This window comes from Podarcis cretensis (genome assembly GCF_951804945.1).
Source record: "Podarcis cretensis genome assembly, chromosome: 4".
Lineage (NCBI taxonomy): Eukaryota > Metazoa > Chordata > Lepidosauria > Squamata > Lacertidae > Podarcis > Podarcis cretensis.
In genome coordinates, this window is record NC_137173.1 from 48,441,594 (window position 1) to 48,458,275 (window position 16,682).

General features: G+C 39.6%; 1 protein-coding gene across 3 annotated transcripts in view; it reads left to right on the forward strand.

Annotated features, from left to right (window-relative positions):
* USP25 (ubiquitin specific peptidase 25) overlaps positions 1-16,682 on the forward strand; it is a 60,997-nt gene that overhangs the window by 34,669 nt on the left and 9,646 nt on the right. For 2 of the 3 annotated variants that reach the window (XM_079972019.1, XM_079972018.1), the window contains exons 10-19: positions 184-332; positions 2,288-2,415; positions 2,917-3,012; positions 3,778-3,939; positions 4,777-4,982; positions 6,014-6,084; positions 7,563-7,791; positions 8,501-8,701; positions 9,410-9,543; positions 11,859-11,972. In XM_079972019.1, coding sequence (XP_079828145.1) covers positions 184-332; positions 2,288-2,415; positions 2,917-3,012; positions 3,778-3,939; positions 4,777-4,982; positions 6,014-6,084; positions 7,563-7,791; positions 8,501-8,701; positions 9,410-9,543; positions 11,859-11,972 — 1,490 coding nt within the window. The remainder of the gene's footprint in view (positions 1-183; positions 333-2,287; positions 2,416-2,916; positions 3,013-3,777; positions 3,940-4,776; positions 4,983-6,013; positions 6,085-7,562; positions 7,792-8,500; positions 8,702-9,409; positions 9,544-11,858; positions 11,973-16,682) is intronic. The other variant, XM_079972020.1, reaches the window with a different exon arrangement.

The window sequence follows — 16,682 nt, forward strand, 5'->3', positions numbered from 1 at the left end:
TCTCCAGAGCACAACCTCCTGCTGCAGAGCTCACAGCAGACATTTCACATAGCATGCAGAAAAGTGAGTTAGTTTTATAATCAGCTTTATCTAAGAGCTGCTATGAAATTAAATGCATCTTCATCGTGTATATGATGATAAATGTTCATTGTTGAAATCTTAACTCCTCCCTCTTCTGATAAGGGAAGAAATTTGAAAATACAGAGATGTTTGGCCAGTACCCACTTCAGGTTAATGGCTTCAAAGATCTACATGAGTGCCTAGAAGCTGCCATGATAGAAGGGGAAATTGAATCCTTGCACTCAGAAAATTCTGGGAAGTCCGGCCAGGAGGTGAGTGATATGCTTAGACTTCTAGAGACATTGGTAACCGTTTCCATGAAGCTGACCTAGTTGAAAATATAGATGGCACAAATGCAAGTCATTTTGGCAGGTCATTTATTTACGCTGATAAGACTTGCCCACTTTCATTCTCAGATATTTTTTGGATAACCACCAGTTTGGAAAATACTTAAACATGGTAGCTCAAGAGAGGAAATGTTTAGCTGGAAACATTTGAATTATTTCAATAAATGAGTTGATCTAAATTAGTACATTCCAACTGGTTCTATGGTTTATCTTTTGCCACAGAACTGGAAAGGTGATCTGGATTTAGATTAAGCTTGCTCTTGGCAACCCAGTAAACTTTATGCTTGAGTGATTCATTGCATCAAGCTATGTCAATTAAATTATGCAATACATCTCCTATCCAGGAGGAAGGAAATACAGCTTATTCTTTACTATGGACTTAGAGTGTCATCTTCAGGTAGTGGTTCTTACACCACAAAAATTCCATATTGCCCTGGTAGAAATACGTTATGAGAGTAAATAACAGGATCTTCCACTTGTCAACAGTATGAGAAAATAGGACTGGATCGTTGGCTATCTAGGGGTGTTCATACATTTATGCCTTGCAGATGGTGGATTTATGTCCTGTTAATATATGGGCCTAAACATTCTAAAATTTTAGAATTGACAGCAAGGCAGAGTTTGGGTAAAGATTTCACTACTTTGCATGTATTCAGATGAAGAAACATCTCTTGCACTTGACTTTTAAGTTTTAGAAGATACAATTCTTTGCTACAAAACCAAATTCTGGCATTTTAAAATGGAGTGGAGAACACTTCCACTTTTAATGAAGGAAGCTAAAATAATAATAATTGTATCTTCTCACTCAACCTTGTACTTATAAAGCTTTCCTACTTGGAGAAGATGTGAGAATCAGTTTTATAAAACGAGTTTTCCTTGTGAATAGGAGGTTATTTCTCAGGTATGTCTAGAAATCTTTCCAGAACTATTGGGCTTTCTTTGTAGATAACATCATTTTGTGTTTTTCATTTTTTTTTTATTTTTTGTCCTGATCTTCTCTAAGGTTCTAGGATAACATCTTTCCCAAAGAGTTTCTCAATGCAAAGTTCAGCCTAGTGAGTTGGAATAAAGAGAACAGATCTGTTCATTTTCTAGAAAAGCAGACACTACAAAATTATATGCATCTGACACATTTTGATTATTATATGCCAAGGTCAGTAGTTTGGATTAAATACATGAATAAAGCAAAGATAGTGTGCAATGCTTTTCCAAATTTTCATATAGGAAAATAAGCTATTTTTGGATTTTAATCAACTTTATTTTTTGCACTACATCTCAGTTCACAGAATTATCAGTGGTAGTAAATAAACTTTAAAAAGTAATTATGATGTTGGAATACATTGCTGTACAGTTACTAATTACCAGCAATTCCAAGATGCCATCAGATTTTAAATCAAAGGAAAACATTTAATTAAATGTGAATGTAGAGATTGCACTATTACAGTGCTTATAAAGTGAGCCCTAAAAAAATGCTTAGCTTGAAGAAGGCGAGAAAGAAAGAGACTATTTTAGAAGAAAGCCTAACAGCAGCAAGTTTGTCTCAGTGCTTGATGTAGTGGGTACACAAGCCTTAATGTAACTCAACTTGTGTGGTTTCAGTTTCTATAGATCTTTATGATCCCCCAGAGCAGCATTGTTTTCAGCATATGCTGAACAGACCTCTTGGCATTATACTAGAACCTGATAATATATATTCCTTGTTTGACCTAAAGTAAATATTTTATTTATTTTTTAGATATACAACTGTAAAAGATGCACCATGGAAAGTTTACTTTGATTTATTCCCTAAAATACCTTCCCCCCCCCCCACTTGAATAATTAGAGTCGAAAGGCATATTCCTTAACAATTCACTCTTTTTTGTGTTTTGTTTTTTCCTCAGCACTGGTTTACTGAACTCCCTCCTGTCTTAACCTTTGAGCTTTCAAGATTTGAATTCAACCAGGCTTTGGGAAGACCAGAGAAGATACACAACAAATTAGAATTCCCTCAAGTTCTATACCTAGACAGGTAATAATAATAATAATAATAATTTATTATTTGTACCCCGCCCATCTGGCTGGGCCTCCCCAGCCACTCTGGGCGGCTTCCATAAAAACCAAAAATACACTAAAATATCACAGATTAAAAACTTCCCTGAACAGGATAAAATAGAACGGTAGGTCATAGCACAGTTCTCTGCAATAGGTGCTTGGAAATAAGCCACAATGAGTACGATAAGGTTTACTCCCAGGTCAGTGTGAATAGGATTGCAGCTTGTGGTAACATTCCTAATGCCAGGGGAAGGAGGGAGCTTCCTAAAATTTATAAAAGTTTATATGTACATAACTTTTTTTCATGATCAGTAGCCAGTTATTCAGGCAACAAGAAAACAGTCTTGAATATCTTTCTATGAAAGTCTGTAATATCAAAATATTGTTAATATTGTTAAATTATTACAAGAAAGTGTTCAGATGCTATGTGCTCCTGTTACTGAAATGTAACACTGAGAAATTTGTTCTCTGTTGACAGATATATGCACAAAAACAGAGAAATTACACGAATAAAGCGGGAAGAAATAAAAAGACTCAAAGAATACCTCACAATATTGCAGCAGAGACTAGAACGGTAATATGTTTTTTAAAATTCTGATATTAATAGTCATGATAAATTTCAGATATACAAATTGGAACCTCTTTTGCCCTTATATTATTATTTCCCCAGAATTTCTTTCATTTTGCCTTTATTTTATTCTACTTTTTTCTAGAGTCATAAGAAATAGGTAAAGTGGTCTTTTATTGAAAGTGGTTTTTCCCCATAGTAGTGAAACCACAGGAAACTGTGTTATACCAAGTCAGATCACTGTCCAGTTTGTCTCAACATTCTATAGGATGCATAGGTATTTGTGTGCACTGACTTCCAAGTGGTCCAGGCCTATTGCAACCATGGTAGACAGAAGAGTTTGCTGGCATAAAAATCAGCCAGAATTACTCTCAAAACACTATATACACTTGGTGGCCGGCCAGCACACAATCACCCAAATTAGACTCTTGCAAGGCAGAGAGCCTGAAAGCTCTTTTCGCACCAGGGTTTTCCCTCACAGAAAGAGCTTTGAACCTCTCCATCCTATGTGTGGCGCAAGGTCCACTTGGCCCACCTGCTCCAGAAAGGTAGTAATAGTCACAAAGGGGCGATTCTGGGGTCATTCTAGCTATATGCAAGTTCAGCTTTACGCACAGTGTGCAGAGCCTAACCCTGTGCAAGCTGCAAGTCATCCATAGCAGATGAAATAACTTAAACTCTTTCTTACAGTTACACTGTAAATGTAGAATATGAAGCATGTGTTTTGGAGATATTTGAGCATGTAATGAGGGCATTAATATGTTTTGGCAGATATTTAAGCTACGGTTCCGGTCCTAAGAGATTTCCCCTGGTAGATGTCCTACAGTATGCTCTGGAGTTTGCATCAAGTAAGCCAGTTTGTACGTCTCCTATTGAGGATCTTAATACTAGTGCTCTCCCTAGTGGTACTTTGTCGACACAGGCAATACCAAGGTAAAAAATGCATCACATGTGTTCAGTCTTTCTAATTATGATTTGCTTAGCTGAAGTTAATTAATCAATTAATGACCAAATAACTATTTTTTTTTTAAATACTTGAAATTATTTATTTATGCTCCTGCATTTAAATTTTACCTCTCATCGGTCATGAAACCCATGTAGTTCCCATGCAGTCACCTATCCAGGCACTGACCAGATCCAAACCTGCTTAGTTTCTCCAGGTGATGTTGACTGCATGTACCTTTAGACCTTGTATGGAGCCATTTGGGAAAATACTCCATGGTTTGCACAGCTTTGTATCACAAAGCCATGTGAGATACCTAGAATCTCACTTTAAGCAACTTAATTGTGTACAAATGAGGTGGTTTTACACTGGTTTTGTTATTTGCCTTATATCTTTTCTTAAATGCTATTTAAGAAAAATGTATTTATTAACATGTATTCCAGAAAATAATTCATTAGTGAAAAATAAAAGACATTGGCACAATCGATGAGACATGAGGTTTGATATCAAAAGCTCTTAAGACTAGGAGAGGGCCCAAGTCCCACATACTACTTACTCTAGAGGAGTTGATGTGAGAGGTGGTAGTCTGATTTATAGGCATAATTGGGGGTACGGGAGAACAAAATGTATAAGTTCTTGTGTTCATACCCCCAGGTTTTCTGTCAGATTTCAGACATTGTGTTCTGTGAAGGCCGTCTTTTAAAGATGGCTTGGAACTGCATTAATTTCAGAATCCAGAGGCCTTTTTGTCAGCGTGTAGTATCTTTTGAGATAATATATTGATTCAGTTGCTTAGATTGAACGTTTCATCTTTCCAACAAATGTAGCACAACAGAACAACAGGGGCCTTCTACAGATACACAAAGCACATCGCCTGCACAGCGGTCGGTAATACACAAGCCATTCACACAATCTCGGATTCCACCAGACCTGCCAATGCACCCAGCACCAAGACACATAACTGAAGAGGAGCTTTCAGTCCTTGAGGGATGTTTACATCGTTGGAGGACGGAAGTAGAAAATGACACTAGAGGTACTGGTTGGGAAGTTTGGCGAAGGCCAAGGGATTACCATGGTCTTCACTCTTTTCTGGAGCTTAGACGATGCCTTATCCAAAGCACTTGTTTTAGAGAAGCTCAGGTTGGCAGGCCGGAGCCATTGCTCTCCCCGGTCTAGCTTAGAGCATGACAGGGGCTTGATCTTAAGCCCCATAGTCTAGTTGATGCTCAGTATTATATTGAATGTGACACTCTGCTCCTCCCGTCTCTGAAAAGGGATGGAGTTGGCAAGTGTCATTTGGGTTGCTTGCCAAGGCAGGCAAAATTTGCTGGCAGTGGCTGTAACATCCAGCAATTTTCTTTTTTTTCTCTTCTGACTTGGTACTTGGCAAAGTATAGGTAGTTTTGATTACATGGAAGCAGTTTTTATGTTTAAGCTATGCAGTCTGTCCTGCACAATTGGGGAAGGCAAGCAGTCAGTAAATGGTTGCCAGGTAAGCCACTGTCCATCTAAGTCTTATGGGTGATCTGTAAAGCTCTAACCAGTAGATCTCATTTTTATATATGGAAAGAAGATTCCACCTAAACATTAGGAAGAACTTCCTGACAGTAAGAGCTGTTCGACAGTGGAATTTGCTGCCAAGGAGTGTGGTGGAGTCTCCTTCTTTGGAGGTCTTTGAGCAGAGGCTTGACAACCATATGTCAGGAGTGCTCTGATGGTGTTTCCTGCTTGGCAGGGGGTTGGACTCGATGGCCCTTGTGGTCTCTTCCAACTCTATGATTCTATGATGTTTGACATTGTTGGGAGATTTGGGCAAAGCTCTCGAGGGAGAGAATATATTTCATGGTCAGTACCTGAATGAATTAAAATTTCTTCTAAAATGCAGGAGCAAGTGATGAGTCATAATTATTTGGCATGTAAATGCTTCTCTGGGCCTCCTATGGAAGAAAGGATGGAATATTAATTTTATTAGTAGTAGTAGCCAGTAGTGGAATAATTGTGTTTATCTGTAGAAATGTGAATTTTCATATTGGAGGGAATGACTTCATTTTCCTTTCGTCTTAGATTTGCAAGAAAGCATAGCTAGAATACAGCGGACAATTGAGTTAATGTACACTGACAAATCAATGGTGCAGGTAAGTATCATTTCCATATGAAATAATTTATTACCGTAATATATCAATAATACTGACCAGCTGCTTATTTTATAAGAGTTTACATCAGGTTCTCAGCCACCCTTTCACTGTATAACATCTTGGAGGTCCCGGGCCTCAAGGAGGTTAGACTGGCTTCGACCCCCCATTCTGGTGGAACGCTCTATTGCAGGAGACCAGGGCCCTGTGGGACTTCACATCTTTCCGCGGGGCCTGCAAGATGGAGCTGGTCTGCCAGGCCTTTGGTCAGGGCTCAGTCTGGGCCCTCTCCTTTTACAAGACCCTGCATATAAGTGGCCTCTCTAACTCTTCTCACCAGCTCATACAAATAGCTGAGCCTGATGAGTACTTAAGGTTCCCAACCCCTATAGTTATAGTTACAATTTGCAGGTAGCCATCTGATCTTATTTTGATTTTAATCCAATTTTAAGCTGTATTTCAATCAATTGCTGAATTTTATGTCTTAATGTATTATATCTATTTTCATGTTAGCTGCCCTGAGCCCAGTTGTGGCCAGGGAGGGTGGGATATAAATAAAATTTATTATTACTCTTCAAAGTTTTTTCTAAGGTTTTTACCAACTTCTGCAATCCCAGATATGAAAATGCCTAGAGCTTTTTCAACGTTAGACAGGAGCTACTCTCTTATGATTGGCTAACATGAAAAGTTGTATACATAAGCCTGAGACTTGAAACTTTTCTCTGCTGAGCATACAGCCTCCATGCTGGAGCTATGTGTAAATTGGTCTAGCCAGTGAAGATGCATTGAACAGGAACTGTATTTCACACAGCCCTTTTGCTTTGTAGTCTAAATTGCTTCTTCACCCTTGTTTTAGGTAGATCACAACAGTTGTCTTGAAGCGGAAGATCAGCAATCTGTTTCAGTTCCTTTGAATCACTGTCATGCCCATTCTTTTTCTTTACTTTCCCCTTGAAATTGGCTATTTTAGATACAGAAAGCATAACAGGGAGAACTTGAGACCTATAAAGCTTGCAATTTGTGGGCGTGGGGAGCAAGTTAATACATTCACACATTTTAGTTGACCCATGTTAAACTTCTTTTCACTTGAGCATATCTGCAGCTCAAACTTGAACAACTTGCTTTCCTGTAACATACATACTTTATCATTTGTGTACTCAAATCCTATGCATACTTAAGAGAACTACCTGAGTAGCTGTGAATGTGGAAACGATTCTGCTAAATTGTGACAAAGTTCAGAATGACAGTGGAAGAAACTAGTCACTCATATTTCCTTTAATCCAGAGCAGGTAGAAGTGAGCAGGTAAATGCCAAGTACTTTTTGGAATTGATGAGAAGAAACCATTTTTACACGAGCTTTGTTTTTCTGTTTGATAAGCCTCTGATTAAATCCTTATTCCTGTCTGCTTTTTATTCTTCGTCCTTTTTGCTAATTATTGTGACCTAACTTCCCTATTTCCTGTTGATTTTATTTTACTTAGGTTCCGTATCGGTTACATGCAGTACTAGTTCATGAAGGACAGGCTAATGCAGGACACTACTGGGCATATATCTATGACAGTTACCAAAGGAGGTGGATGAAGTACAATGATATTTCTGTTACAAAGTCTACTTGGGAAGAGCTTGAACGTGACTCATTTGGCGGATACCGGAACGCAAGTGCTTACTGCTTAATGTATATCAATGATAAAGAACCATTTTTGATACAAGGTAATATTACGGGGATATGAAATGCAGAATTTGAGTTTTGTTGATTATATTTAATGTCTCCCACAAGGCACTCTGCTTTGCAAATTGGACACATACATGTAATTAGGTGGCTGGGTTGGAATTTCGTTCTTGAGTTTTAACAGGCTTACTATAAAGTAAATACCAAAGGAAGTGGCAAGGGATTTTTAGTGGTGGATGAGGAGGGGTGTTGGAAACTTCCCATGTCCATCTGCAATTCTCTTCCCCTTTCCCACCACTTTTATCCACCTGACCGGCAAATAAACCTAAGAACTATCAGCTGGGATAAAAGTAGCTGGAGAAAATCCGGTTGCAGAGGAGAAGGTGAAGGGAGGCACAGGGAACAGGGGACTGCAGTAGGAAGCTTAAGTACCCCATTTCCTGCCAGATGTTTTTTTTCCTCTTGCTGTTTTACATGCCAGTAAATACAGGGTTGGATCTGTCATCTAACTAATGGCGTGATAATAAATGATAGCACAGTTGCATTGCTGTAAAAGGTACAATGATGCAACTTTTTAGTGCCCTCCCCCCATTTTTTAAACAAGGAGGTGAAACTTATTTTACTAAAGATCCTGAGCTAACTCCTTTGTGAAACTGATTGAAATACTTGGTTTTAAATGTTTTGTAAAAGAATTTGTGCATGCTTTCGTGGTTTTATTTAACACATGAAACACATCATATGCTGTTACAGAGGAATTCAACAAGGAAACAGGGCTTATGGTTGTTGGAATGGAAACGTTACCTCCTGATCTAAGAGATTATGTCAAAGAAGACAATAAGCGTTTTGAAAAAGAGCTGGAAGATTGGGATGCACAGATTGCTGTGAAAGCACAACAAGACAAAACATTAACATCCCCAACACCCGGGGTGCCTATGCCTTCCAATACCCCAGGTCAGTAAAGAAAGCAGCTTCTGTAAGGCTTTCTCTTCGCTTAGGGGGTTAAATTATTGATTATTCAAGACCTGCAAAGGCACTACAGCTCATAAGCAACCAGCAACTCCCCAAACCTGTAGATGGAAGGAAAGCAGACACATCAGTTGGACCACGAGCAAACAGACAAATGTAGATAAAGGCATTTAATTATTTAGCAAGAAAAATTAACAAACACCCTTCTCACACACCTTAAAGAGCTTAAAAACCTCTCACAAGGTTGGTAAATTTAAAAGCTAATTTAAATGTTTACTTCCCTTTCTCCTCCCAGCAAGTAGAATCAGAGAATGAGAGCATACATAAACCTGTTAAACAAAGAATGTCCAGTGCACGAGTCCTAAACAGTTCTAGAAGTGTCCCCAGTTATCACGATGTATTGCTGCTGTTTATCGTCTCTTTTCAGTAGCTGCTTAAGCTTCTGTTGTGAGAGGTAAACATCATACTGATAACATTAATGTAGGATATCATTCCTTTTCGTTTTGTCAAGTTTGCAATACAGTTAATCATACAGTTAGTATTGACCCATTGAAAGCAGTAAACTTAACCTAATCAGAAAAGAGTGGACTTAAGTAACATTGTACCTAATTGGAACATTGTAACGTTGTGATATATTGTGCATGTATTTATAACACAAAATATTTACCTTCCCCACCCACTTCCTGCTTCAAGGAGAAGAACCTGAATATTTGGAACAACCCTCAAGGACTGATGTTTCAAAGCAATTGAAAGAAGATTCTGTACGAGCAATCACAAAAGCATTCACTGAACAAGAGGATAAGAATCCTGAAGCTATTATGCATTCGGTAAGAAAGGCAAAATATCTGCCTTCTTTATATGCAAAAGATTAATAAGAGTTATACCTGACTTTGGTAAACTGCTTAGCGGTTTTATTTATAATCAAGTTGTAGAGAAACTTTGTTAAATAAGATTGTACTCCTGTACCCATTTGTCTAACAATTAGGATTTGCTAAAGGTCTTTGTGTTCACTTTTCTGTCTGAAAAGTTTCAGTGTTGCGATACTTGTGCATATTACACAATGAAGTCCATCTCTTATATGTTCTGCGTTGAAAGAGTGTTCCATTTCAGGAGATGAGTGCTTTATCTGCAGAAGCCTATTCAAACTACTTTTCCAGAAGGAAACGTGGTGATATCAGGGGAAACTGTTACGCATTAATAACTTTTAAGTGTCATCAAAAAATTTCTTCCAGTTTCTGGAAAAAACAAGAAATTGCCTTATATCTCCAAGTTTCACCCTGATTTTATTTGACTTGCGGTATAATTCATTACTTTTTAACAACACTTTCTTGCTTAGCAGTAAACCAATTATTTAACTGTTACACTTTTCATGCTCTCATACTTTAAGTGTATTTACAATTTGCTGGGGCCATAGCAATTTACATTTTCTTATGATCAAGAACATTGGTAGGCAAACTAAGGCCCGGGGACTGGATCCGGCCCAGTTGACTTCTAAATCCAGCCCGCGGACGGTCCGGGAATTGGCATGTTTTTACATGAGTAGAATGTGTCCTTTTATTTAAAATGCATCTCTGGGTTATTTGTGGGGCATAGGAATTTGTTCATTTTTATTTTTATTTTTCAAAATATAGTCCGGCCCCCCACAAGGTCTGAGGAACAGTGGACTGCCCCCCTGCTTAAAAAGTTTGCTGACCCCTGATTAAGAAGCTTCTGAGACAGTGAAAAATACTGTTGTTTTGACTGACAAATTTCTGACATTTTCCCAGTCAAGCATCCACCTCTGAACATCCATTTAAAATGATATCTTCAGTCCAAAAGGAATGACATTTTGATGTTTCAGAACTTAAGAGGCGGCCGTTTTAACTTACGGTACAGCAATCTAAGGTCACTCTTGACAGCTCCTGCAGCCTCGCTGCTTGCTACGTTATACACCAAGGCAACTTGTTTTTAATAAGTATATGCTTGTCCTGCTACAGACCGTGAGTGTCTTGAAACGTAAATGTTTTTATGCAGACATGAATTTTGCGTTTGGAGAAAATGTGTGTAGCTGTTTGTAAACAGCAGCCTGCATTCATTTTGCTACAAATAGGCAGCCAGAAATAAACACACTTGTTGCACTTCACAAGTGACAGTTGTGTATACTTTTTATGCCCTTGCCCCTCATTTGAAGGCTACCCTTGTAATAAGAAAAACAGTGTATAATCAAACTGTTTAAACTTCCTACATGGATTGGGTATTAATCCCTGGGGTATAATTCAGTTTAGATTTTAGATTTTGTTCCATGAACTCAGTGGGAATTTAATTGTCCAAAGGTTATGGGGAATAAGATGCAGTATGTCCACATGAGGAAATCGGGCCCAAATCTTCATGCATCTTTTGTTGCCAGCTTACAGCTTGAATTGGGTCTTTCTCACCATTCTGTTTGAAATGGGTGTGGCTGTGCGGGTGCTAATCCAGCGCTTGGAGACAGTAATGGGCTGGATGAGAGCCATTAAACAGTGATTGAATCCCTACAAAATGAAGGCACTGTTAAGGGGCAGTTCCCATGTCTGGTAAGTGGGGAGATACTGTGAATCCAGTACAGTACCCCATTTATGGAACCCCTTACCTCTGGAGATATAAGTGTCAACAGTTGATCAGTTTCAGTGCCCTCTTAAAAGACACCTGTTTCCCAGATCCTTTAAGACATCCTGAAACCCTTTCACCCAATAATTTCTATTTTTTACGCTTACATGGTGTTTGACTTGTTTTCTCCTCGGCTATATTTTGTATTCTGCTGACAGTTGTGTATTATGTGGGTTTTAATTACAGTTGTTAAATTGCTTTTACTGTATGTTTTGCTGTCTAAAACACACTAGGGATTTTATGAAAAGCAGTATATAAATGAAAAAATATATATTTATAAATTACCTCACCTGATCGTTTCCAGGCTAAGAAGAGAGTAAGCATAATAAGGCTGTCCATGTAAATGAGTATAAAGTATATGTAACCAACTGTGTTGGCCTTAACTTTTGGTTTTAAACTGTTTACTTGCAATTATAAGAGCAGAGATTCTAAAAAATATTTAAAAAGGAAAATAAGATTTTGCTAGTATTTTCAGAACAATCTAAAGCCTGTCATGTTTTCATTTCCCCCCTCACAGAATTCTGATAGTGCCCCAGATCCAACAGCTTCTAAACAGAAAGTTGTAGAGGTGGCGATTCCTGATGTAGGGACTTATGTCATTGAGTCAGAGGAGGGAGGTTATGACGATGAGGTACCACCTTCACCGTAATCACATGTTTCTGCACCTTTCATGTGCTGCAGACAGCTGCCTGATGAGTGGTCTTTGGCATGCTTGCACATGGTTGCACTTACCTAAACACTTACCCAAGTCTCAGCTGATTTTTCTGCAATTTGTCAAATCATCAAGAATTGATAGATGCTGCTTCTCTCTTGTTTTTGCACGGTGTGAAATAGATAAATTTGACGAAGATCATTTGTTCTGAGCGTTTTTAAGCATCATGTTTAGATTCTCCATAGTAACTGAAGACTAAGCAAGTAATTTTGGTGGCAGACCTGTGGCCCTCCAGATGTCACAAGACTACATCTCTCATCCCCGATCATGGATCATGCTGGCTGGGGATGATGGGACTTAGAGTACAGCCACATCCAGTGGGCCACAGGTTAGGCATCACTGTTTTGATTTTTATAAAAGGGATGCCCTGATTGGAAGTGCCCTATGAGTTTGAGCTGCTCTTACTATGAATAATCTATTGGGAATTTACTTAGCGCTGTGCACATGTTAAAAACAGTACAGTTGCTGCTTGCGGGCCTACAGTCTAAAAGACATGGCACAAAGGAAAGGTAGATGGGGAGGAAAGCAAGTGCATTCAGGTCCCAGTTCTTAAATGTTATGCAGTATTTTTAATGAGCAGATTAAATGGAAAGAGTTCAGGGAGAGAAACTAAACTGGAAGCTGGTCTCGGCAGAGCTGATGGAGTAGCCCTGCAGTTCCCATTGAAAGGCCTAGAAACCAGTACTCACTGTTTTATATGCCACAGTTTAAATGATGGGGATATTTAGTGACAGCTTCAACTAACATGACCCCAGTGCATCCACAGAAGCACCAGGCAAGAACAGGCCCTGGCAGGAGGCAGCCACATTCTGGGCCACCGCCACCTGTGTGTGTGTGGGTGGGTGATTTGATTATTATTATTATTTTTGCCTTTTGGATCCATAGGGCTACTAGTCCAGCAAACTAAATATGACATAATAGGCATCACTGAAACCTGGTGGGATAAGTCCCACGATTGGAATGTAATAATGGAGGGATACAATCTATTTCAGAGAAACAGACCAGATAAGAAAGGAGGAGGAGTGGCGTTATATGTCAGGGATGTGAAGAGATCCAAGATTTAGAACCTCAAAGCCAAAGTGAGAGCATTTGGGTCAAAATTAAGGGAGAGAAGAATAACAGTGACCTCACTGTGGGAGTTTACTATAGATCCCCAAGCCAAACGGAGGACATAGATGATGCCTTCCTGGAACAGATAGCCAAGCATGCAAAAGGAATATTTGTTGGATGTCAAACTCAGCCAAGAGCATAAGGTCAAACAGATTCCTCACTGGCCTTGCAGACAACTTCATTGTCCAGAAAGTGGGAGAAGCAACAAGAGGAACAGCCATTTTAGATCTGGTCCTAACCAATCTTGATGACCTGGTTAGTGGGGTAGAAGTGGAAGGATCATTAGGCGCGAGTGATCATGCTCTTCTGAAGTTTACTATACAGCGGAAAGGAGCAGCCAAGCATACTAGGACTCAATTTCTTTACTTTAAGAAAGCCAACTTCATAAAACTTAGGGAAGTGCTGGGTGAGATCCCATGGACAGTAATACTAAAAGGAAAGGGAGTTCATGATGGCTGGGAGTTTGTTAAGAGGGAGATAGTAAAAGCACAACTTCAGGCAATACCAACAAGACGGAAACATGGAAGGTGCCTAAAGAAGCCAGGGTGGCTATCTAAAGAACTTTTTACTGAGGTAAGATTTAAAAAGGATGTGTACAAAAAATGGAAAAGGGGGGAAACTACCAAAGAGGAATTCAAACAAATAGCCAGCACGTGTAGACACAAAGTCGGAAAAGTTAAAGCACAGAATGAACTCAGGCTTGCTAGAGAGGTTAAAGGCAACAAAAAAGGCTTTTATGGGTATGTTCGTAGCAAAAGGAAGAACAAAGAAACAGTGGGGTCACTCAGAGGAGAAGATGGTGAAATGCAAACAGGGGACACAGAAAGGGCTGATCTCCTCAATGCCTTCTTTGCCTCAGTCTTCTCCGATAAAGAAAACGATGCCCGACCTGAAGAATTTGGAGCAAATGATTCAGCAGAGGAAACCCAGCCCAGAATAACTAAGGAGATAGTACAAGAATACTTGGCTAGTTTAGATGTATTCAAGTCTCCAGGGCCAGATGAACTGCATCCAAGAGTATTAAAAGAACTGGCAGATGTGATCTCAGAACCATTGGCAGTCATCTGTGAGAATTCCTGGAGAACAGGCGAAGTCCCGGCAGACTGGAGGAGGGCAAATGTCCCTATTTTCAAAAAGGGGAAAAGAGAGGACCCAAATAATTACCACCCAGTCAGTCTGACATCAATACCAGGGAAGATTCTGGAGCAGATCATTAAGCAAACAGTCTGTGAGCACCTAGAAAGGAATGCTGTGATCACCAATAGTCAGCATGGATTTCTGAAAAATAAGTCATGTCAGACTAACCTGATCTCGTTTTTTGACAGAATTACAAGCCTGGTAGATGAAGGGAACGCAGTGGATGTAGCCTACCTTGATTTCAGCAAGGCATCTGACAAGGTGCCCCATGATATTCTTGTAAAGAAGCTAGTAAAATGTGGTCTTGGCTATGCTACCACTCAGTGGATTTGTAACTGGCTGACTGACCGAACCCAAAGGGTGCTCATCAATGGTTCCTCTTCATCCTGGAGAAGAGTGACTACTGGGGTGCCACAGGGTTCTGTCTTGGGCCCGGTCTTATTCAACATCTTTATCAACGACTTGGATGATGGACTCAAGGGCATCCTGATCAAATTTGCAGATGACACCAAACTGGGAGGGGTGGCTAACACCCCAGAGGACAGGATCACACTTCAAAACAACCTTGACAGATCAGAGAACTGAGACAAAACAAACAAGATGAATTTTAACAGGGAGAAATGTAAAGTATTGCACTTGGGCAAAAAAAATGAGAGGCACAAATACAAGATGGGTGACACCTTGCTTGAGAGCAGTACATGTGAAAAGGATCTAGGAGTCTTGGTTGACCACAAACTTGACATGAGCCAACAGTGTGACACGGCAGCTAAAAAAAACCAATGCAATTCTGGGCTGCATCAATAGGAGTATAGCATCTAGATCAAGGGAAGTAATAGTGCCACTGTATTCTGCTCTGGTCAGACCTCACCTGGAGTACTGTGTCCAGTTCTGGGCACCGCAGTTCAAGAAGGACACTGACAAACTGGAACATGTCCAAAGGAGGGCAACCAAAATGGTCAAAGGCCTGGAAACGATGCCTTATGAGGAACAGCTAAGGGAGCTGGGCATGTTTAGCCTGGAGAAGAGGAGGTTAAGGGGTGATATGAAAGCCATGTTCAAATATATAAAAGGATGTCACATAGAGGAGGGAGAAAGGTTGTTTTCTGCTGCTCCAGAGAAGCGGACATGGAGCAATGGATCCAAACTACAAGAAAGAAGATTCCACCTAAACATTAGGAAGAACTTCTGACAGTAAGAGCTGTTCGACAGTGGAATTTGCTGCCAAGGAGTGTGGTGGAGTCTCCTTCTTTGGAGGTCTTTAAGCAGAGGCTTGACAACCATAAGTCAGGAGTGCTCTGATGGTGTTTTTTGCTTGGCAGGGGGGTGGACTCGATGGCCCTTGTGGTCTCTTCCAACTCTATGATTCTATGATTCTAGTCAACAGGGTGGCAAGTAGTCCTTTTAGATCCAAAGATTATAGCAGAAGTTCTCTGATGTGCCCACATAGGTATGTGTTTTCAGAGTTCAGTCTTCCCTTTAATGTAACTGGGCCCAGGTAGAGTATGTGGATTCAAATGTGGATCCCTATACACATTGACTATGTGAACTGTATTACTTGCAGAAGAATATCTAAATGCATGTTCCATTAAAAACTATGTAGTCTCAAATCCACATTTGGATCCACATCCCTGTCTAAAAAATTGGCAAGCCTACACTTGCCTATGTTTGAGTGATCAGCATTCTTAAATAAAGTCTCAATGGGAGCAATGTATATGTATATATTATACATACATACACACAGGGAGAAACAATGGTGTAGATGAGCGCCTTTATGTCTTAATAGTGGACTTGTGGACTTCCTGGAAATAACTGGCTTTCTTGTGTTGGAGACTAGATTCTGAACTAGGTAGCTCTGATCCAGGGGATTTTTACTGTGTTTTTATGATATACTTTCACCCAGTTAAAAAAACTTAGTTGATGAGTCACATGGATTTTAATTCATCAATCATAAATTGGAAAATGAATAAACAAATGGAAAAAGCACCCGTTATTTTTAAGATAGCATGTGTTACAGCAGGTTGCAACATCATTTAATGTTCAAATATTGCAACCTGAGAACATGGAGCTGAAGCATGATATTATTGTGAATATATATTTGGGCAAAGTTGTATGTGATTTCTACTGTATAATTGCCAATAATAAAAATTAATATGTGAAATATCAATAGTCCTTGACATAGAAATAACAGTGGGGAAGAGAGCAGTATTAAACTTATATAGCACCCTGTGCTTTTAGTCTACTGCTTTAGCATAGGGCCTGAAGTCTCTTTAGAAAAGACCTCCAAGTGCCATCCCCCTCCAGGGTATACAGCACATTGGCCCCACTAAGGCAGCCATGCAGATCTTACAGGCCCCTTCCAAATCCACATGCCTGACTGAAATG